Consider the following 23154-nt stretch of genomic DNA (forward strand, 5'->3'; position numbering starts at 1 on the left):
TCAATACGAGGCCACGCAGACCATCTCGTCGGCCAGCTCGTCCTCGGCCCGCGAGCGGAACGGCTCCTCGTCGCTGTACAGGGGCCCCCCCGGCCCCCCCGGCCCCGTCCCCCTCGCTGCCCAGGGGGCCCCCGTGGCCCCCGGGCCCCCGCCCGCGGCTCAGCAGGTCGGAGGCGGCGCTCTCCATCTCGGCGATGGTCATGTGACAGGCGTCGGCGATCTCCCGCTTGGCGAAGGCCACGAACTTGGGGTCCCGGGCATAGAGCCCCAGCCCCTCCGAGATCAGCACCTGGGGGGAGCGGGGGGTCAGAGAGACCGAGGCGCCCGCCCCGCCCCCCCAGCCGGCACCCCCCAGAGGGGAGGGGTCCCGTGCCCCTTTCCCCGCCCCCCCAGCCAGCCGGCGCCCCCCAGAGGGGACGGGCCCTGTGCCCCTTTCCCCGCCCCCCCAGCCAGCCGGCGCCCCCCAGAGGGGACGGGCCCTGTGCCCCATTGCCCACCCCCCCAGCCAGCCGGCACCCCCCAGAGGGGATGGGCCCTGTGCCCCATTGCCCGCCCCCCCCAGCCAGCCAGCGCCCCCCCGACTCACGGCTTCCACCAGGCTGTCAGCGCTGCCCCGCTGGTCGTGGTAGCTGGGACTGGGCACGTGGAGATGGGCATAGGGGGGCCAGGGCAGGTCCGGCTCGTGGGCCCCCCAGCGGGCGCGGGAGGGGGGTGGGAGGCTGCGGCTGCTGCTCTTCTCCCCCCAGCCCCTGACCGTCAGCCCCCCCTCCTCCACCAGCAGCAGGGGGGCGTAGAGTAGCCGGCCCCGCTTGGGGGGCGCAGCCCAGGCCTGCGAGGAGTCCCCTGGGGGGGCGGCTGGTGCTGTGCCAGGAGGGGAGCGCTGCTGTAGCCCTGGGGGGAGAGCGGGATGAGGGGGGGCCGTGGGGGGAGCATGTACGCACAGGCCCCCCTCGCACCATCGCTCGCACACAGGCCCCTTCTTGCACCATCGCACACACACACACCCCTCGCACCATCGCTCGCACACAGGCCCCCATCTCACCATCGCTCACACACAGCCCACCCTCGCACCATCATGGACACACCCCCCTCGCACCATCGCTCGCACACAGGCCCCTTGTTGCACCATCGCACACACACACACCCCTCGCACCATCGCTCGCACACAGGCCCCCCTCGCACCATCGCTCACACACAGCCCACCCTCGCACCATCATGGACACACCCCCCTCGCACCATCGCTCGCACACAGGCCCCTTCTTGCACCATCGCACACACACACCCCTCGCACCATCACTCGCACACAGGCCCCCATCTCACCATCGCTCACACACAGCCCACCCTCACACCATCATGGACACACCCCCCTCGCACCATCGCTCGCACACACACCCCTCGCACCATCGCTCGCACACAGGCCCCCATCTCACCATTGCTCACACACAGCCCACCCATCGCACCATCATGGACACCCCCCCCCGCACCATCGCTCACACACAGGCCCCCATCTCACCATTGCTCACACACAGCCCACCCATCGCACCATCATGGACACACACCCCCTCGCACCATCGCTCGCACACAGGCCCCCATCTCACCATTGCTCACACACAGCCCACCCATCGCACCATCATGGACACACACCCGCTCGCATCCATCGCTCGCACACAGGCCCCATCTCACCATTGCTCACACACAGCCCACCCATCGCACCATCATGGACACGCCCCTGTTCACACCATCGCTCGCACACAGGCCCCCATCTCACCATTGCTCACACACAGCCCACCCATCGCACCATCATGGACACACCCCCCCGTCACACCATCGCTCGCACACAGGCCCCCATCTCACCATTGCTCACACACAGCCCACCCATCGCACCATCATGGACACGCCCCTGTCACACCATCGCTCGCACACAGGCCCCCATCTCACCATTGCTCACACACAGCCCACCCATCGCACCATCATGGACACGCCCCCCGTCACACCATCGCTCGCACACAGGCCCCCATCTCACCATTGCTCACACACAGCCCACCCATCGCACCATCATGGACACGCCCCTGTCACACCATCGCTCGCACACAGGCCCCCATCTCACCATTGCTCACACACAGCCCACCCATCGCACCATCATGGACACGCCCCTGTCACACCATCGCTCGCACACAGGCCCCCATCTCACCATTGCTCACACACAGCCCACCCATCGCACCATCATGGACACGCCCCTGTCACACCATCGCTCGCACACAGGCCCCCATCTCACCATTGCTCACACACAGCCCACCCATCGCACCATCATGGACACGCCCCCCGTCACACCATCGCTCGCACACAGGCCCCCATCTCACCATTGCTCACACACAGCCCACCCATCGCACCATCATGGACACACCCCCCCGTCACACCATCGCTCGCACACAGGCCCCCATCTCACCATTGCTCACACACAGCCCACCCATCGCACCATCATGGACACACCCCCCCGTCACACCATCGCTCGCACACAGGCCCCCATCTCACCATTGCTCACACACAGCCCACCCATCGCACCATCATGGACACCCCCCCCGCACCATCGCTCACACACAGGCCCCCATCTCACCATTGCTCACACACAGCCCACCCATCGCACCATCATGGACACACACCCCCTCGCACCATCGCTCGCACACAGGCCCCCATCTCACCATTGCTCACACACAGCCCACCCATCGCACCATCATGGACACACACCCGCTCGCACCATCGCTCGCACACAGGCCCCCATCTCACCATTGCTCACACACAGCCCACCCATCGCACCATCATGGACACGCCCCTGTCACACCATCGCTCGCACACAGGCCCCCATCTCACCATTGCTCACACACAGCCCACCCATCGCACCATCATGGACACACCCCCCCGTCACACCATCGCACGCACACAGGCCCCCATCTCACCATTGCTCACACACAGCCCACCCATCGCACCATCATGGACACGCCCCTGTCACACCATCGCTCGCACACAGGCCCCCATCTCACCATTGCTCACACACAGCCCACCCATCGCACCATCATGGACACGCACCCCCGTCACACCATCGCTCGCACACAGGCCCCCATCTCACCATTGCTCACACACAGCCCACCCATCGCACCATCATGGACACGCCCCTGTCACACCATCGCTCGCACACAGGCCCCCATCTCACCATTGCTCACACACAGCCCACCCATCGCACCATCATGGACACGCCCCTGTCACACCATCGCTCGCACACAGGCCCCCATCTCACCATTGCTCACACACAGCCCACCCATCGCACCATCATGGACACACCCCCCCGTCACACCATCGCTCGCACACAGGCCCCCATCTCACCATTGCTCACACACAGCCCACCCATCGCACCATCATGGACACACACACCCCTCGCACCATTACTCGCACACAGGCCCCCATCTCACCATTGCTCACACACAGCCCACCCATCGCACCATCATGGACACACCCCTGTCACACCATCGCACACATACAGGCCCCCATCTCACCATTGCTCACACACAGCCCAGCCATCGCACCATCATGGACACGCCCCCCCCTCACACCATCGCACGCACACAGGCCCCCATCTCACCATTGCTCACACACAGCCCACCCATCGCACCATCATGGACACGCCCCTGTCACACCATCGCTCGCACACAGGCCCCCATCTCACCATTGCTCACACACAGCCCACCCATCGCACCATCATGGACACACCCCCCCGTCACACCATCGCTCGCACACAGGCCCCCATCTCACCATTGCTCACACACAGCCCACCCATTGCACCATCATGGACACGCCCCTGTCACACCATCGCACACACACAGGCCCCATCTCACCATTGCTCACACACAGCCCACCCATCGCACCATCATGGACACACCCCCCCGTCACACCATCGCTCGCACACAGGCCCCATCTCACCATTGCTCACACACAGCCCACCCATCGCACCATCATGGACACACCCCCCCGTCACACCATCGCTCGCACACAGGCCCCCATCTCACCATTGCTCACACACAGCCCACCCATCGCACCATCATGGACACACACACCCCCGTCACACCATCGCTCGCACACAGGCCCCCATCTCACCATTGCTCACACACAGCCCACCCATCGCACCATCATGGACACACACACCCCCGTCACACCATCGCTCGCACACAGGCCCCCATCTCACCATTGCTCACACACAGCCCACCCATCGCACCATCATGGACATGCCCCCCCTCGCACCATCGCTCGCACACAGGCCCCCATCTCAACATTGCTCACACACAGCCCACCCATCGCACCATCATGGACACACACCCCCGTCATACCATCGCTCGCACACAGGCCCCCATCTCACCATTGCTCACACACAGCCCACCCATCGCACCATCATGGACACACCCCCCCGTCACACCATCGCTCGCACACAGGCCCCCATCTCACCATTGCTCACACACAGCCCACCCATCGCACCATCATGGACACACACACCCCCGTCACACCATCGCTCGCACACAGGCCCCCATCTCACCATTGCTCACACACAGCCCACCCATCGCACCATCATGGACATGCCCCCCCTCGCACCATCGCTCGCACACAGGCCCCCATCTCAACATTGCTCACACACAGCCCACCCATCGCACCATCATGGACACACACCCCCGTCATACCATCGCTCGCACACAGGCCCCCATCTCACCATTGCTCACACACAGCCCACCCATCGCACCATCATGGACACACCCCCCCGTCACACCATCGCTCGCACACAGGCCCCCATCTCACCATTGCTCACACACAGCCCACCCATCGCACCATCATGGACACACACACCCCCGTCACACCATCGCTCGCACACAGGCCCCCATCTCACCATTGCTCACACACAGCCCACCCATCGCACCATCATGGACACACCCCCCCGTCACACCATCGCTCGCACACAGGCCCCCATCTCACCATTGCTCACACACAGCCCACCCATCGCACCATCATGGACACACCCCCCCGTCACACCATCGCACGCACACAGGCCCCATCTCACCATTGCTCACACACAGCCCACCCATCGCACCATCATGGACACACCCCTGTCACAGCATCGCACACATACAGGCCCCCATCTCACCATTGCTCACACACAGCCCACCCATCGCACCATCATGGACACGCCCCTGTCACACCATCGCTCGCACACAGGCCCCCATCTCACCATTGCTCACACACAGCCCACCCATCGCACCATCATGGACACCCCCCCCCCCGCACCATCGCTCACACACAGGCCCCCATCTCACCATTGCTCACACACAGCCCACCCATCGCACCATCATGGACACACCCCCCCGCACCATCGCTCACACACAGGCCCCCATCTCACCATTGCTCACACACAGCCCACCCATCGCACCATCATGGACACACACCCCCTCGCACCATCGCTCGCACACAGGCCCCCATCTCACCATTGCTCACACACAGCCCACCCATCGCACCATCATGGACACACACCCGCTCGCACCATCGCTCGCACACAGGCCCCCATCTCACCATTGCTCACACACAGCCCACCCATCGCACCATCATGGACACACACACCCCCGTCACACCATCGCACGCACACAGGCCCCATCTCACCATTGCTCACACACAGCCCACCCATCGCACCATCATGGACACGCCCCTGTCACACCATCGCACGCACACAGGCCCCATCTCACCATTGCTCACACACAGCCCACCCATCGCACCATCATGGACACACCCCCCCGTCACACCATCGCACGCACACAGGCCCCCATCTCACCATTGCTCACACACAGCCCACCCATCGCACCATCATGGACACGCCCCTGTCACACCATCGCTCGCACACAGGCCCCCATCTCACCATTGCTCACACACAGCCCACCCATCGCACCATCATGGACACACCCCCCCGTCACACCATCGCTCGCACACAGGCCCCATTCTCACCATTGCTCACACACAGCCCACCCATTGCACCATCATGGACACGCCCCTGTCACACCATCGCACACACACAGGCCCCATCTCACCATTGCTCACACACAGCCCACCCATCGCACCATCATGGACACACCCCCCGTCACACCATCGCTCGCACACAGGCCCCATCTCACCATTGCTCACACACAGCCCACCCATCGCACCATCATGGACACACCCCCCCGTCACACCATCGCTCGCACACAGGCCCCCATCTCACCATTGCTCACACACAGCCCACCCATCGCACCATCATGGACACACACACCCCCGTCACACCATCGCTCGCACACAGGCCCCCATCTCACCATTGCTCACACACAGCCCACCCATCGCACCATCATGGACATGCCCCCCCTCGCACCATCGCTCGCACACAGGCCCCCATCTCACCATTGCTCACACACAGCCCACCCATCGCACCATCATGGACATGCCCCCCCTCGCACCATCGCTCGCACACAGGCCCCCATCTCACCATTGCTCACACACAGCCCACCCATCGCACCATCATGGACACACCCCCCCGTCATACCATCGCTCGCACACAGGCCCCCATCTCACCATTGCTCACACACAGCCCACCCATCGCACCATCATGGACACACCCCCCCGTCACACCATCGCTCGCACACAGGCCCCCATCTCACCATTGCTCACACACAGCCCACCCATCGCACCATTATGGACACACACACCCCCGTCACACCATCGCTCGCACACAGGCCCCCATCTCACCATTGCTCACACACAGCCCACCCATCGCACCATCATGGACACACCCCCCCGTCACACCATCGCTCGCACACAGGCCCCCATCTCACCATTGCTCACACAGAGCCCACCCATCGCACCATCATGGACACACACACCCCCGTCACACCATCGCTCGCACACAGGCCCCATCTCACCATTGCTCACACACAGCCCACCCATCGCACCATCATGGACACACCCCTGTCACAGCATCGCACACATACAGGCCCCCATCTCACCATTGCTCACACACAGCCCACCCATCGCACCATCATGGACACACCCCCCCGTCACACCATCGCTCGCACACAGGCCCCCATCTCACCATTGCTCACACACAGCCCACCCATCGCACCATCATGGACACACACACCCCTCGCACCATTACTCGCACACAGGCCCCCATCTCACCATTGCTCACACACAGCCCACCCATCGCACCATCATGGACACACCCCTGTCACACCATCGCTCGCACACAGGCCCCCATCTCACCATTGCTCACACACAGCCCACCCATCGCACCATCATGGACACACCCCCCCCCGCACCATCGCTCACACACAGGCCCCCATCTCACCATTGCTCACACACAGCCCACCCATCGCACCATCATGGACACACACCCCCGTCACACCATCGCTCGCACACAGGCCCCCATCTCACCATTGCTCACACACAGCCCACCCATCGCACCATCATGGACACCCCCCCCCCGCACCATCGCTCACACACAGGCCCCCATCTCACCATTGCTCACACACAGCCCACCCATCGCACCATCATGGACACACCCCCCCCCCGCACCATCGCTCACACACAGGCCCCCATCTCACCATTGCTCACACACAGCCCACCCATCGCACCATCATGGACACACACCCCCTCGCACCATCGCTCGCACACAGGCCCCCATCTCACCATTGCTCACACACAGCCCACCCATCGCACCATCATGGACACACACCCGCTCGCACCATCGCTCGCACACAGGCCCCCATCTCACCATTGCTCACACACAGCCCACCCATCGCACCATCATGGACACACACACCCCCGTCACACCATCGCACGCACACAGGCCCCATCTCACCATTGCTCACACACAGCCCACCCATCGCACCATCATGGACACGCCCCTGTCACACCATCGCACGCACACAGGCCCCATCTCACCATTGCTCACACACAGCCCACCCATCGCACCATCATGGACACACACCCCCCCGTCACACCATCGCACGCACACAGGCCCCATCTCACCATTGCTCACACACAGCCCACCCATCGCACCATCATGGACACGCCCCTGTCACACCATCGCTCGCACACAGGCCCCCATCTCACCATTGCTCACACACAGCCCACCCATCGCACCATCATGGACACACACACCCCCGTCACACCATCGCACGCACACAGGCCCCATCTCACCATTGCTCACACACAGCCCACCCATCGCACCATCATGGACACGCCCCCGTCACACCATCGCTCGCACACAGGCCCCCATCTCACCATTGCTCACACACAGCCCACCCATCGCACCATCATGGACACACCCCCCCGTCACACCATCGCTCGCACACAGGCCCCCATCTCACCATTGCTCACACACAGCCCACCCATCGCACCATCATGGACACACCCCCCCGTCACACCATCGCTCGCACACAGGCCCCCATCTCACCATTGCTCACACACAGCCCACCCATCGCACCATCATGGACACGCCCCTGTCACACCATCGCACACACACAGGCCCCATCTCACCATTGCTCACACACAGCCCACCCATCGCACCATCATGGACACGCCCCTGTCACACCATCGCTCGCACACAGGCCCCCTCGCACCGTCACACACACAGAGACCATCGCAGGACGCGCACCCCTGTTGCACGACCACAAGCACATGCCCCCCCTTGCAGCGCTGCAGGCAGACGCCCCCATCACACACCCATCCCACCCCTGGACCTCAGGACAGCCCCCGTCGTCCCCCGTTCCCCACTCATACACGGCTGGGCTCCCATGAAAAGTCACGACGGGCCGAAGCGCCTGGTCCCAGCCCACGGCTCAGCCCCGCGTGTGGAGCGCCCGCCTCTGGCTGTGAGGGACACAGGCTGGAGACGCCCTGTGGCACCAAAGGGGGACCCAGCCCCCCGCGGGCGCTAGGTGCCCGTCCTCAGCCACTGATCGTGAACGAGAGAGAGCCCCTCACCGGCTCTGCCCCCCAACCGCCGGCCACGGATCGCCCCGTCAGAGACCCCAGGCCGGCCGCCTCGTGCGAATGGCCGTGCGAGAGCGAAGCTGGCCAGGGGAGAGGTCGTGCCCACCCCCGTGGGTACCTGGGGGGGGTGGCGCCGGGCCGGGGCGTTCTGGTGGTAGGTGCCCGGGATGGGCATGTCCTCACAGCTGCCCTGCCGCTGCAAACACTGCATGAGGAAGGGGGGCTTCCGGCCTGGGGGGCGAATGGGGGGGACGTTACTCCCCAGCACTCACATGCCCCCCTGCCCCAGGCCCCGCCCCTTCCCCAGCAAGCCCCACCCCCTCTGCCTTGTCCCCCAGCCTCAAATCTCCCCCTCCCCTAACTCCATCCACAACCTTAGCCCCGCCCCTTAACCCGCCTCATGCACCTGCCAGCTCCACCCACCACCCTAGCTCCACCCCTTACCCCGCCCCCAAAACAGCTTCCCGCTCTTTGCCCCACCCCAGCCAGCTCCCCAGCCCCACCCCTGTGGCCCCTCACCTCCCCCTTGCCCTCCTCTTTGCGAGCACTGCCCCCCAGCCCCCTACCTGCGGGCGTGGGGGGCAGGAGGCGACGGCGCTTGGCCAGGCGGCCCCCCGGCCCCCCATCCGGGTGGGCGTTGGAGAGGCGTCGGTGGGGCAACGGCAGGGACCCCCCATAGCCATCGTCCCAGCCGTGCCGGTAGAGCCGGGCGCCCCCCAGCCACGGCTGCCTGCGCCGGGCGGGGGAGGGACAGAACCAGCAAAGAAACAAGCCAAGAAAGGGGGAGGGAGGGAGGAGCGAGGCAATGGCAGACGAAGGAGGAAGCCGGGGCAGCGGAAAGACAGAGGGAAGGAACGAGAGACGGACGGGAAAGAAGAACAAAGGAGAGAAGCGATGAACGGATGGAAACAGGAACCAACGGAGGAAGCAAGGATGGGAAACAGGAAGAAGGAATGAAAGAAAGGAAGGAAGGGGGCAGGGGAAGAGAGGAAGGGGGAACCCCGGCATCCGGGGCCGAACCCCAGGAGGTCAAAAAAATGAAGGAAGGGAAGACAAAAGTGTCAGAAGGACACAGCAGGAGAGAGACAGAAAGCACCTCAGTGAGCCCCGCCCCGCGTGGGGCAATGTGGGGGGTGCTCCCCAGTTGCTAGGAGGTGGGGTAAACCCAAGCCCCACTCCAGCTCCGACCCGCAAGAGTCAGGGTGGGAACCCAGGCATCCGAGCTCAATCCCAGTGGGGGGAGCCCTCCCCGTGAGGCGTTATGTGTGGCTCTTCCCCAGCCGCCCCGCCCCAGAAGTGGCTGCATCTCAGCTCCCCACCTGTCCTGAGAGGCCAGGCTCTCTGAGTCCTCCTCCCGGCTATTGTAGCCTTGCTCCCCCGCCGTTTCCTCGCCGTTCTCCTCGGTGGTGGGGGGCTCTTCATGCACCGTCGGGGGGATACAGCTCCCGTCGGAGCTCCGCCTGGACAGACACAGGGACATCGGGAACCCAGGCATCCTGGCTCCCAACCCTCCTGCTCTAACCACCAGACCCCCTCCCCTCACCACCACCACATACAGCCGGGGAGAGAACCCAGGCGTCCTGGCTCCCGGCCCTCCTCTGCTCTAACCACCAGCCCCCACTCCCCCTGCTAGAGCCGGGGAGAGAACCCAGGTGTCCTGGCTCCCCCCCCACACTCCACTCCCAGAGCTCGGGGGAGAACCCCGGCATCCAGTACCTGCTCATGCGGCGCCTGCTGGGGATGTGGGGTAGCTCGGGCAGCTCCTCCTGCCCCCCCTCGTTCTCCTCGTAGCTGTGGAGGCCGTTGGGGGTCCTGACCAGACTGGCAGAGGAGGGGTGCCGGGACCCCAGTAGCCCGTTGGCCAGGGTCTCCCCACCCCGCTCGGCCGGGGCGGAGACGGGCGCCGTGGGTCGGTGGTCGGGGCTGCTGCCAAGCAATCCCTCTGGGGTCTGTGGGAACACAGCAGGGAGGAGTTACCTGGGGGTGGGGGACACTCGGGAGGTGGGGGCTTAGCCACAGGAAAGGAGCACTTGGGGACACCTGGGGGGCAAGGCCGATGGGGGTGGTACCAGGAGCCGTGGTGGGAGGGGAAAGCGGGTGCTGGGGGGTGACGGGGGTGCTGGGAGGGGGGCAGTTGGGGGGTCCTCACCTGGCACGTCAGCTGCTCCTCCTCACACAGGGTCTCCCCGGCCACCTCCTCCCCGTCCTCCAGGTCGCAGGACAGCGCCCGGCGCATCTCGGGGCCCAGGTCCTGCAGGGTCTGCAGCCCGGCCTGGGGGGAGAACTGAGTCGTGGGGCGGCTGCTGGTGTCCCCCCTGCCATCCCATCCCCAGCCGGCCCGGTGTCCCCCCCCAACCCACCCCGCCCCCAGCCGGCCCGGTGTCCCCCCCCACCCCGCCCCGCCCCCAGCCGGCTCAGTGTCCCTGGGAGGGGGGTCTCACCTGCAGGGCCGTGGAGTTGCTGGGGGAGGCGTCTGGCCCCAGAAGCCCCTTTTCCTTCCGCTTCCGGAACTTCCGGAAATAATCCTGGATCAGGAACGTGGCGTAAAACTTCCCCACCGTGACCTCCTCCTCTGCGGAGCGAGAGAGGGCCGTCAGGACGCCTGGGTTCTCTCCCAGCTCTGGGAGGGGAGTGGGGTCTGGTGGGTTATAGTCGGGGGGGGGGGGGTTGGGAGCCAGGACTCCTGGGTTCTCTCCCGGCTCTGGGAGGGGAGTGGGGTCTGGTGGTTAGAGCCGGGGGAGCTGGGAGCCAGGACGCCTGGGTTCTCTCCCCGGCTGTATGCGGTGGGTGTTTCTCACCTTCTGGCGGGGGTATCACCTCGTCCAGGAGTTTGGGCTTCGTTCTCTTCCAGATCTTCTTGATGACGGCCCGGAGCTCTTTGTTGGCTTGGTCCAAGTTGCCTAGTGGGGGTGACATGGGAGGCCAGGCACCATGAGCTACAGGTCAGGGACTCACATGAGGCACTTTGGCCTTCGGCGGGACCGTCTCCCCTAGCTAAGTGGGGAGAGCGTGAGGCATCATGGGAGTTGTAACTGGGTCAGGAGAATGGGGTGGAGAGGTTGGAATGAGGCAAAAAAGAACTACAATTCCCACAATGGCCCTGAACTACCATTCCCATGATGCCTTGCAGTGCCTCTCCCAGAGGCTACGCTGTGGTGCATCCTGGGAGATGTAGTCCGGCTGGGAGCCCAGCTCATAGAGAACAGGGAGTGAGAGGCACCAAACTACAATTCCCATGATGCCTTGCAGTGACTCTCCACTCCGGGTTTTTTGGTGGACAACTCTTGCTGGTGGCTGCACTGACAGTTTTTCCTAAAATCTTCCTCAACGGTAGGAAACACAAATAAATGTGCACATGTCCCCGTCCACAGCAATGCAAGGTATTTGTGTAGGGTTTTTTTGCAGACTCGATAACGACAATAACGTACAGTCGTCTCTCTCTGCTACTGGCCCCACACGCGATAGAAACATAAATAAGGCGCTTTAGACTTACTGGCGAGTACGTCTGCTCCTGTGAAACGTGAGATTTGTATGTTTGTTAATATCACTTTTTCCAGCCCCGGCAAGCTGGGGGACAAATGAAGCCCGAGGTGGGGAGGGCCCAGAGCGATGGGAGGCTGGAAGAGGCAGGGGGGTTGGGGTGATGGGGACTGAGCCCGGGGCTGGAGCCCGAAGCCTGAGCCCCACCACCTCTAGGAAGGTAGGGAACCCACGGGATGGGCCGCTGCTTTTGCCCCCACCCCCCATCACCACCCAGAAGGCTGCGGCTGCAAGAAAAGCCCCTGGTGGCCACTCTTGGGAGAGGTAGACCGTGGTGCATCATGGGAGATGTAGTCCACCCACCCGCCCGGCCCACGGAGGGGAATGGGAGGGGGGAGGGAGCTGAACTACAACTCCCTTGATGCTCCCATGCAGTATTTTGTGGCTCAATCGTTCTCCCAAAAGATTATTTTTCCCAGAGGGCTTGGGGGAGATCCCAGTCCCCGTCCCCACCCCCCGCAGCTCCAGTTAACCCTTTGCCCCCCAGCATGTCCAGCCCCCATCGACTCCGGTTGTGTACGGACCCAGAGACACCAGGGTCTATGAGTCACCCCACAGCGCTCGCTTGAGCCCCCCTCTCCCCAAGCCAGTCCAAGCCCAGAGACACCAGCCCCCCCACAGGCCCAACTGTACCCCCACCCCACACCCCCGGGGTTCACCTTCGGTCTTGATCTTGAGCGAGGTGCGGACCAGGGCAAAGAGGGTGGCATTAAAGGTGACGGTGCCGTCTGCATTGAGGGGCATGTTCATGGCCACCAGCCTCTGCGAAGAGAGGAAGGATAGAACCCAGGCGTCCGAGCTCCCAGCCCCCCCTGCTCTAACCACCAGATCCCCCTCCACTCCCAGAGCCGGGAGAGAACCCAGGCGTCCGAGCTCCCAGCCCCCCCTGCTCTAACCACCAGATCCCCCTCCACTCCCAGAGCCGGGAGAGAACCCAGGCGTCCGAGCTCCCAGCCAATCCTCACGCTACTCTAACCAGTAGTCCCCACTCCCCTCCCAGAGCTGGGGAGAGAACCCTGGCATCTGGGTTCCCAGCCAACCCCCCCCACTCTAATCACTAGCCCCACTCTCCTCCCAGAGGCAGAGAGAGAACCCAGGAGTCCTGGCCCCCCCTGTATTAACCACCAGATCCCACTCCACTCCCCTCCCCTTCCAGAGCCAGGGAGAGAACCCAGGCGTCCTGACCTTACAGGCCACACGGTGCGGGCAGAGCTTCCCAAATCCGAGGGGCGGCTGGATCCGGCGCAGCAGGGTCACGACGTCCAAGTGTTTAATGCGGCCTCTGGGGAAAGAAATGGGGTGGGCGGAAGGTGTGGGGAGCTGTGGGACACATGGGGGGTCTGCTGCCCCTGGTGGTGGATAGGGGAATGGCAAGGGGGGATAGAGCTGGGGAGATCTGTGAGCATGGTAGGGGGGCTGTGGGTCCCAGAGGAATTGAGGGTGTGGGCGACCTGGGAGGATTGGGGGTTGTGGGGGGTCTCAGGGGAATTGGGGGTTTTTGGGAGTGTCATGGGGTCCCCGGGCGATGCTCTGGACCTGCTCCCGGCGAAGCCGGGCAGGACACTGGGGACCCTCCTCTCCTGGTGCCGACTGTCCCCAGGGCAAGACGCTGCCCCAGCTTCCACCTTCCTGGGTCCGGCCCCGGAGCCTCCAGCCTCCCCTGCCCCACTGTGCGCTTCCCGCAGCGCGTCCCCCCGGGCATAGGGCAGAGCTTGTTAGCACAGAAATCAGGGACTTTCAGCCAAGTCCATCTTGGGGAGTCCTGGGCCAGACGCCCTGGACTCCCCCCTCCAGTCCCCCCCTCAGTCCCCCAGCCTCCAGCCCCCCGACCTGCGACACCCCCCTTTATGCCCCTCCTCCTCTTTGTCTCCCTCCGGGCCAAAGGTGTCATCTGGTCGCACGCCCCTCCTGGGTCTCAGGTTACACAGGTGCAGACACCTGGGCAGCCTCACCTGCCCCAGGGCCCCAGCAAAATCACACCCCCAATTCCCACCACCCAAGCATTGGTGCAGCACACAGGGAAACTGAGGCACACACAGTATTAATATAGGCCAGTAAGACTCACATGCAACATAAGAAGATGAATAAAACCCCACTCATCACACGGGGTCCCAGGGGAATTGGGGGTGTGGGGGTCCTGGGGGAATGAGGAGTTTGGGGGCCTGGGAAAGTCAGGGGGCTGGGAGTCCCAAGGGAATTGGCGGTTGTGGGGGTCCCAGGGGAGTCAGGGGATTGGGGGTGTGACGAAGTTGGGGATTTTTGTCGTGTTTTACATGAATAGCATGTGTGCGCCTCAGTTTCCCTGTGTGCTGCATGTTTGACAAGCTGGTGGGAGAGGGGTGGTTGTTGCAGAGGACCAGGTGTGACCTTGCCTAGCAGCCAGGACCCCCGGACAATGGCCTGGAGATGGGGAACCCCAACAACTGATGACCTGGAGACTCAGAGGCCACCCCAGCCTGGCGGTCAGCTGGTTCCAGCCAGAGGGGCCAGAGGACAGAGGAGAGGAGGGGGGCCCAAGCAACCTGTATACCTGGAGAGAAGACAATGGACAGAGGGGGGTCTTGGAGCCGGTGATAGCAGATGCCCAGCGGGGAAGCAGGGGGGCTCAGGACTGGGGGAAGGGAGCAGCTGGAGCCCCCTGGATGCAGGGGAGACTGGATGTGCTGGGCTGAGGGGGGCCAGGCCTGAGGCTAGAGAGTTTCCTATGCTGGTTCAGACCCTCACTAAACCCTGCTGCTTTATGCCGGCTGAGTCGCTCCGGGCTAGAGACCAGGGGGCCTTATTCCCTCTGGGGGGTGGGGAGCTCGGCGGGGGGCCTTATTCCCTCTGGGGGTGGGAAGACCAGGGGGGGCATTATTCCCTCTGGGGGTGGAGGCCCCAGGGCTCCAGAGCGAGGGGACTCCCTGAGGGGCCCACGGCAGAGACAGGCATGCTAAGGGTCAGAGAGGTGCAGTTCCAGGAGGCGGGGGGCTGGACCCCCGAGAAGGGCTGTCGCGCTGATGGCTGCTCACAGAAAGGCGACTGCCCCAGAGTCCTGACTGGCTTCATGGGGAGCAGTTCCAGAGCATCGCCCAGGGACTCCATGACAGGGTTCCCCCGAGGGACCGCATGGGCCAAGAGTGGGCACGACCAGTGAGTCCGTGACAGGGGTCCCAGGGGAATTGGGGGTGTGGGGAGCTGGGGGAATTGGAGGGCTGGGGATCCCATACAGTTTGGGGGGCCCAAGGGAATTGGGAGGTTGGGGGTTCCAGGGGGTTTGGGGAGATCTGGGGGAGCCATTGAGGGTTTGGGGGGTGGGGCTCTTACTTGGCGGTGGGGTCGTACTCAGACCAGATGCGTTTGAACTCGTCCAGGTGGTGGGGGCCCAGGATGGACCAGTCCCGGGTCAGGTAGTCAAAATTGTCCATGATCACAGCCACAAAGAGGTTAATGATCTGGGGGGGCAGAGGTCAAGCAGCGAAAAGATGGGGGGCAGGGTCTCCATGTGGGGGACACCTTGTGCCATGCAGCATAGGGGGCACTGGGGGATTATGGCAGATGGAGAGGTCCCCAAGGGGCAGGGGGGGCAAATGACCCCCAGGAAGGGGGCATAGCAGAGCTGGGGGGCCAGGAGCCCTGAGGGGGGCTAGTGCCCATGGAACATGGGGGACCCTGGGGGCTCTGGCGGATGGCGAGGGGGGTCCCACGGGGGGTACAGGGCTCTGACGGATGGAGGGAGGCGGGGGTCTCTCGGGGGGGTACAGGGGCTCTGGCAGGTGGCGGGGGGTCCCTCGGGGGGTACAGGGGCTCTGGCAGGTGGCGGGGGTCCCATGGGGGGCGGGGTCCTGCAGCGGGGGCCCCGGGGGGGGCTCACCAGGAAGGCACAGAGCATGAAGAAGCTGATGAAGTAGACGATGGCGAAGTGGCTCCCGCAGGTGAATTCCTCGCGGGCCCCACGTCCGACTCGGGGTCGCAGCGTTTCCCGGGCAGGCTGGCCAGCATGATCTCCTGCCAGGCCTCCCCGGTGGCACACCTGGGGGGCCAGGGGGGTCAGCTGGCCCCCTCCAGCATCCTGCCCAGCCCCATGGCACCTGGTCCTGCCCATGTCACCTCCCAAAACCCAGCCCCACAGTGGCACTCGGCCCCCCGGCACCCAGTCCCGCCCAGCCCCACAGCGCCCTCCAGCACCTGGCCCTGCCCAGCCCCATGGCCCCCCCCGCCCCGCCCCAGGGTGGGGAGTTGGGGCATCGGGGGGGAGTTGGGGAGATGGTAGAGCCCCGGGGGCCCCCAGGGGGAGTTGGGGGAACGGTGGAGCCCTGTGGGGAAGTTGGGGTATTGGGGGCCCCCCGGGAGGAAAGGGGGGATGGCGTGGGGCCGGGGGGGCACGGGTACCTGAAGAGCAGCAGCACGGCCCTGGGGGAACGTCTGGAAGTTGTTGTTGCGGTTGATCTGCGTCCCGTCCTGCATCGCCACTTTGCCGAAGGTCTGAAACACCCCGGGACGTCAACAGGGGTGGGGCACCCCAAAAGGGACCCCTTGCCCCCCCCAGCGCCCCGCCACCCCCACCCGTCCTGCTCCCTGCTGCCCTGCAGGTTAGCTCTCCTGAGCTCCCCGCCCCCGCGTGCCAGGCAGAGACACGTGTGCGATGCACAGCTGGAGCCCTATGCGCACGGTGCATGTGGAGACACACGCATGTGTGTGTGTTGCACACTCAGGGGCTGCACAGGGGTGTGCACTGCACACTTGGGAGCTGCACGGGGGTGTTGCACGCCTGGGGTCTTTATGCACAAGCATCCCTGGGTTTGCTTGCGATAGTTACTAGTGTGGCCCAGAACCGGGTGTGCGAGGCACACGCCAGCTTGCAGAGGCAGACACAGCACAATGTGCGTGGGCCAGAGGCAGCCTCTGGTGCATGTCGCACAATCAGAGCCATGCACGAGGGTGTGACACATGCTCAGGACTGGGCTGCAGACACAGGGTTGTGCGCAAGTGTGTAACGTGTGCTCCAGCATCCCTTGCTCGGTCCTAGCCTTGCACAAATGTGCCGCATGTGGTTTGGTGTGTTGCATGCTCAGGGCCACGCACAAGGGTGCATGATGCACATGCAGGCAGTGTGTTGCACGCTTGCCGGCTTGCACAAGTGCAAGACCCACACTCAGGCATGTCTCAGAGGCACCCTCAGCAGTTCACGCTTGTGGGGGTGTGCAAGGACAGTGCACTAGTGTGTGCATTGCACATGCACAGCCGTGCAAGGCTCCTCCCCCGCTCACCTGCATGCCAATGACGGCGTAGATGAAGAAGATCATGGCGATCAGCAGGGCGACGTAGGGCAGGGCCTGTGGAGAGACACGGGGGGGGGTCAGAATATGGTGGGGTCACAACCCCCCCTTCCAGCCCCACCCCCCTGTACGGCTGACTCCACCAGGGGTGCTCCCAGTATGTCCCGCTCCAGCCCACCCTGGCGCCCAGCATGCATTGCTCCGTCTGGGCTGCCCCATGGGTGCCGTGCAGTGCATGCTGGGAAGGGTGTACCCCCATAACCCCCAGGTGTACCCCCCATCCCCCTCATGTGTACACCCCATCCCCCCATGGGTGTACCCCCTCATTCCCCCCCAATGTACCCCCATAGCCCCTGGGTGTATCCCCCATCCCCCTATGGGTGTAACCCCATCTCCCCCCAGGTATACCCTCATAACCCCCGGGTGTACCCCCCATCCCACCATGGGTGTAACCCTCATCCCCCTGGGTGTACCCCTATAACCTCCCGGATGTACATCCCTCATCCCTGTGACGAAGTGGGAATGGTCTTAATGTTTCCTCTCAATACTTTGTGTGTGCCTCAGTTTCCCCTCCGTGTTACTCAAGTACCTAGGTGGGGGGATGAATGTGTGTGATTGGTGCGGCAACCCTAGAGGGCAGGTGTGACCCAAGTGGCCACCTGGGCCCGAACAGTGGCCAACACCCTATCTCCTCCTCCTCGGCAAGGACCAGCCGGAGGTGCTGGTGCAGCCCAGGTGACCTGCTGGCCTGGGAGAAGAAGGGGAACAGGCAGGTCTGGGGACAGGCAGTCTCCGGATTGGGACTCGGGGGTGGGGGGGTCAGGGGCACCAGGCCTGGGGTCCCCCCAGACGGACTTTGCTGAAAGTTCCTGCTCCTGGTGCTAACGAGCTCGGCTCTACACCGACCAGTAACCCGGCTGCGTCCCCCGCGGGCTGTGGAGTAGGGCCAGGGCCCCACCGGTGAGAAAAGGGGGCTGGGGAGGGACACCCCCTCAGCCCTGCCTGGGGGCCCCCCGCCCCCCAAGGGCGCTGTCCCACCTGGAAGGACTTGATGAAGGTCCAGAGCAGGGTGCGAATCCCTTCGCCTTTGCTGAGCAGCTTGACCAGGCGCATGACGCGGAAGAGGCGGAAGAAGGTGATGGAGATGCGGGAGCTGTCCTCCGAGCTCTGCGGGGCAGGGGGCGGGGGGGTCACGGTGCCCCACGGCAGCCCCCGCGCCAGGCCCCACGGCTCACCCCAACTCCCTCCGACACCCCCCTGTACCCCCCACCTCGTCCACCTCCAGAGTCTCGTCTGGCTCTGGCCCCCGTCCCCAGCCCGGGGGGGGATCCAGGGCGTTACCTCGCCAACGTGGCCGCCATTCTAGCGGGGGGCCGGGAGTTGTGATGATGACAATGAGGAGGAGACGGAGGATGAAGCCATGAGACCCCGACGTCCGCCGGGAAACAACCATGAGAGAGATGAGAGACAGACACCGACGTGGGTGGACGGACGGATGGACGGGGTGTGTGGGATAGACGGATGGGGGTATGTGTGGGGGGGACAGACAGACAGAGGATGGGTGTGTGGAGACCGGGGGGGGGTATTTCTCGAGCATGTTCCACCCCTGTGGATTCCCATTTTATACCGGGACCCTTGGCCTGGCGCTGCGACACGCCGCCCCCTGGGGCGGGACGCGGGGGGCTGGTCACGCGGGGACCCCCCCAGGGTGGGGAGCGGGGGCCGGACACGCAGGGACCCCCCTGGGGCAGGGTGCGGGGGCTGGTCACGAGGGGACCCCCCCGGGGTGGGGAGCGGGGGCCGGACACACAGGGACCCCCCTGGGGCGGGACGCGGGGGCTGGTCATGCAGGCACCCACCTGGGGCGGGGCGCAGGGGCTGGTCATGGGGTGACCCCCCTGGAGCAGGGGCAGGGGCTAGTCACGTGGGGTATCTCTGGGGCAGGGCGCGGGGGCTGGTCACGCGGGGACCCCCCCCGGGTGGGGGAGCGGGGGCCGGACACGCAGGGACCCCCCTGGGGCGGGACGTGGGGGCTGGTCATGCAGGCACCCACCTGGGGCGGGGCCCAGGGGCTGGTCATGGGGTGACCCCCCCTGGAGCAGGGGGCAGGGGCTAGTCACGTGGGGTATCTCTGGGGCAGGGCTCGAGGGCCCTTCGCATGGGGACCCGTTCAGGGGCGGGGCACAGGGCCCTTCCCACGGGGACCCCTCTGGGGCAGAGCACGGGAGCCGATTCCCCCCACTCCCCATGCCCCCCATCTCCCCACCCTCCAGCTCCCCTGGGACCTGCCAGCTTCCTCTCACTTTCCCCAGCCCCACATGGTGTGGCCCGGACACTGGGGTCCCGGCCCCAGATTTGGGGAAGGGGGGCACTTACATTGACCTCGGTGACGGCGATGTCCACCACGCTGCCCACCACGATCAGCGCGTCGAAGGTGTTCCAGGCGTCACAGAAATAGTGCTGGGAACGGGGCGGGGGGGTCAGCCGTGGGGTGCATGTCCCACCCCGCCCACAGCTTGCCAGACCCCGCCCCGTCACAAAGGCCCCACTCCTGTTGAGCCCGGCCCCACCCCGTCATGCCCGCCCCGCCCCCTCACCCAAGGCCCCGCCCCATGGTGACAGGCCCCACCCCTCACCGCAGGCCCCGCCTACCCGGGGTTTGAAGGCGATGATCTTCAGCACCATCTCCACGGTGAAGAGGCGGTGAAGACCATGTTGAGCAGGTCCATGACGTAGTTGAACGGCTGCGACTGCTCGTAGTGCTGGGGGGCGAGTGCAGGGTGAGGGGGGCCCGGCCCCACCCCCCTACCCTGATGGAGAGACAAGCCCCGCCCCCAGACAGCCAGGCCCCGCCCCCCTCCCCAGACGGAAGGACAGGCCCCTCCCCCACACAGCCAGGCCCCTCCCCCACACAGCCAGGCCCCGCCCCCCGCCCCAAGGCCCCGCCCCGGGCAGCACCTGCACGGCCAGGGCGATGGTGTTGAGCAGGATGAGCAGGAACATGCCGTACTCGAAGGCCGAGCAGTTCACGGCCGCCCACACCGGTGCTGGTGCCGATTCTTGGGGATATAGCGCCGGAGCGGCTGGGCCTTCAGCGCGTACTCCACACACTGCCGCTGGGGGGCGGGGGGACAGGGGGCGCTGAGCCGTACCCCACACCCACCTCCCGGTCCCCCCACCCCTCCCAGCCCCTCTACACACTGCCGCTGGGGGGCGGGGGGACAGGGGGCGCTGAGCCGTGCCCCCACACCCACCTCCCGGCCCCCCCGCCCCTCCCAGCCCCTCCACACACTGCTGCTGGGGGGCGGGGGGACAGGGGGCGCGGAGCCTTGCCCCACACCCACCTCCCGGTCCCCCCACCCCTCCCAGCCCCTCTACACACTGCCGCTGGGGGGCGGGGGGACAGGGGGCGCTGAGCCGTGCCCCACACCCACCTCCCGGCCCCCCCTGCCCCTCCCAGCCCCTCCGCGCTGAGCCGCCCCTCCACACACTGCTGCTGAGGGGGATTAGTGGGGCACCGGGACTGCCACTGCCCCCCACTGAGCCGTGTCCCATGTGACGAGGTGGGAATGTTATTTGTTTTCTCTGAATACTGTAGGGGTGCCTCAGTTTCCCCTAGGCATTTCGTAAGGCTCTAGGGGGTGGGATAAGGCGGGGGTGTGATTGTTGCAGAGCAAAGGGCCAGGGTACATAAATGGCGACACTCTGTCTCCTGGCCGCTGGTGGCCTGGGCCCTTCCCCCTGCCAGGTGAGAGCTAAAGGGCTGGAGAACAAAGGGATCCGGTGACCTCCTGGCCCGGGAAAGGGACAAAGCCCAGAGCAGGGGGGGCTGGAGAGAGTTTCAGTTTGGGGCTGGCTGGGACATGGAGTGAAGGGCAGACGGGGTGTCTGGCTCATTGCCCCCCAAAATGGACCCGGCTGAGGGGTCCTGTTCTCTGCACCTACAAGCTCTGTGTTAGACCATGTTTCTGTCGTCTAATAAACCTTCTGTTTCCCCGGCCGGCTGAGAGTCCCGTCTGGCTGCGGAGTTGGGGGGCAGGACCCTCTGGCCCCCCCAGGACCCCGCCTGGGCAGACTGGCTGTGGGAAGCGCAGGGAGGGGCAGAGGAGGCTGGAGGCTCCGGGGTCAGACCCAGGAAGGTGGAGCCGGGGGAGCTGTGTGTCCTGCAGACAGGCTGCTCCCCGAGAGGAGACTCCCCCAGAGTCCTGCCCGGCTTCGTGGGGAGCAGGCCCAGAGCATCGCCCGGGGACCCCGGGACACTTGTCCAGCTCGCAGTTGCGGTACTCCTGCTTGCCCTGGGCGCGGAAGGCGATGGGGGCTGGGGGAAGCTGGGGGGCCGGTTGGGGAGGTGGGGCAGGCCGTGGGGCAGGCTGGGGGGCGGGTACCTGGTTCTTGTCCAGCTCGCAGTTGCGGTACTCCTGCTCGCCCTGGGCGCGGAAGGCGATGGGGGCTGGGGGAAGCTGGGGGGCCAGTTGGGGAGGTGGGGAAGGCCGTGGGGCAGGCTGGGGGGCGGTACCTGGTTCTTGTCCAGCTCGCAGTTGCAGTACTCCTGCTCGCCCTGGGCGCGGAAGGCGATGGGGGCTGGGGGAAGCTGGGGGGCCGGTTGGGGAGGTGGGGAAGGCCGTGGGGCAGGCCGTGGGGCAGGCTGGGGGGCGGTACCTGGTTCTTGTCCAGCTCGCAGTTGCGGTACTCCTGCTCGCCCTGGGCGCGGAAGGCGATGGGGGCTGGGGGGAAGCTGGGGGGCCGGTTGGGGAGGTGGGGAAGGCCGTGGGGCAGGCCGTGGGGCAGGCTGGGGGGCGGTACCTGGTTCTTGTCCAGCTCGCAGTTGCGGTACTCCTGCTCGCCCTGGGCGCGGAAGGTGATGATGACGAAGCCCACGAAGATGTTCATCATGAAGAAGGCGATGATGATGATGTAGACGATGAAGAAGACCGAGATCTCCACCCGTAGTTGTAGATGGGGCCCTGGTTCTCCCCGTTGGCGTCGATCGCCTTGTACAGCAGGCTGGGGCGGGGAGTGAGATGGGGACCCCCAGGAACCCCCCCAGCTTCCACCAGTCCCTGTGCCCCCAGCCCCTGATCCCCTTCCAGCCCTCTCCCACTCCCCATGCCCCCCATCTCTGCACCCTCCAGCTCCCCCAGGCCCCCAGCCCCTGATTCCCTTCCACCCCCCTCCCCCGTGCTCCCAGGCCCCCCATTTCCCCCCACTCTCCAGCTCCCCGGGACCTGCCAGCTCCCTCTCACTTTCCCCAGCCCCCCAACTCCCCCAATCCCAGCTGCGGGTCTCCAATCTCCCCCCAGCCCCCATCTCA

General features: G+C 65.2%; 1 protein-coding gene across 1 annotated transcript in view; it reads right to left on the bottom strand.

Annotated features, from left to right (window-relative positions):
• Positions 1-23154, bottom strand: part of CACNA1F (calcium voltage-gated channel subunit alpha1 F) — a 23791-nt gene continuing 637 nt past the window's right edge. The window contains 26 exon segments of the mRNA XM_077840216.1: positions 1-97; positions 99-289; positions 587-891; positions 9037-9276; positions 9612-9775; positions 10365-10505; positions 10762-10994; positions 11195-11317; positions 11487-11617; positions 11844-11945; positions 13245-13347; positions 13771-13867; positions 15892-16019; positions 16439-16512; positions 16515-16597; positions 16957-16976; positions 16978-17049; positions 17835-17900; positions 18882-19010; positions 20220-20303; positions 20496-20545; positions 20548-20605; positions 20802-20884; positions 20887-20959; positions 22647-22789; positions 22792-22847. Of these exon segments, the coding sequence (XP_077696342.1) occupies positions 1-97; positions 99-289; positions 587-891; positions 9037-9276; positions 9612-9775; positions 10365-10505; positions 10762-10994; positions 11195-11317; positions 11487-11617; positions 11844-11945; positions 13245-13347; positions 13771-13867; positions 15892-16019; positions 16439-16512; positions 16515-16597; positions 16957-16976; positions 16978-17049; positions 17835-17900; positions 18882-19010; positions 20220-20303; positions 20496-20545; positions 20548-20605; positions 20802-20884; positions 20887-20959; positions 22647-22789; positions 22792-22847 (3046 nt within the window).

Source organism: Eretmochelys imbricata, chromosome 23 (genome assembly GCF_965152235.1).
Source record: "Eretmochelys imbricata isolate rEreImb1 chromosome 23, rEreImb1.hap1, whole genome shotgun sequence".
Taxonomy (NCBI): Eukaryota; Metazoa; Chordata; order Testudines; family Cheloniidae; genus Eretmochelys; species Eretmochelys imbricata.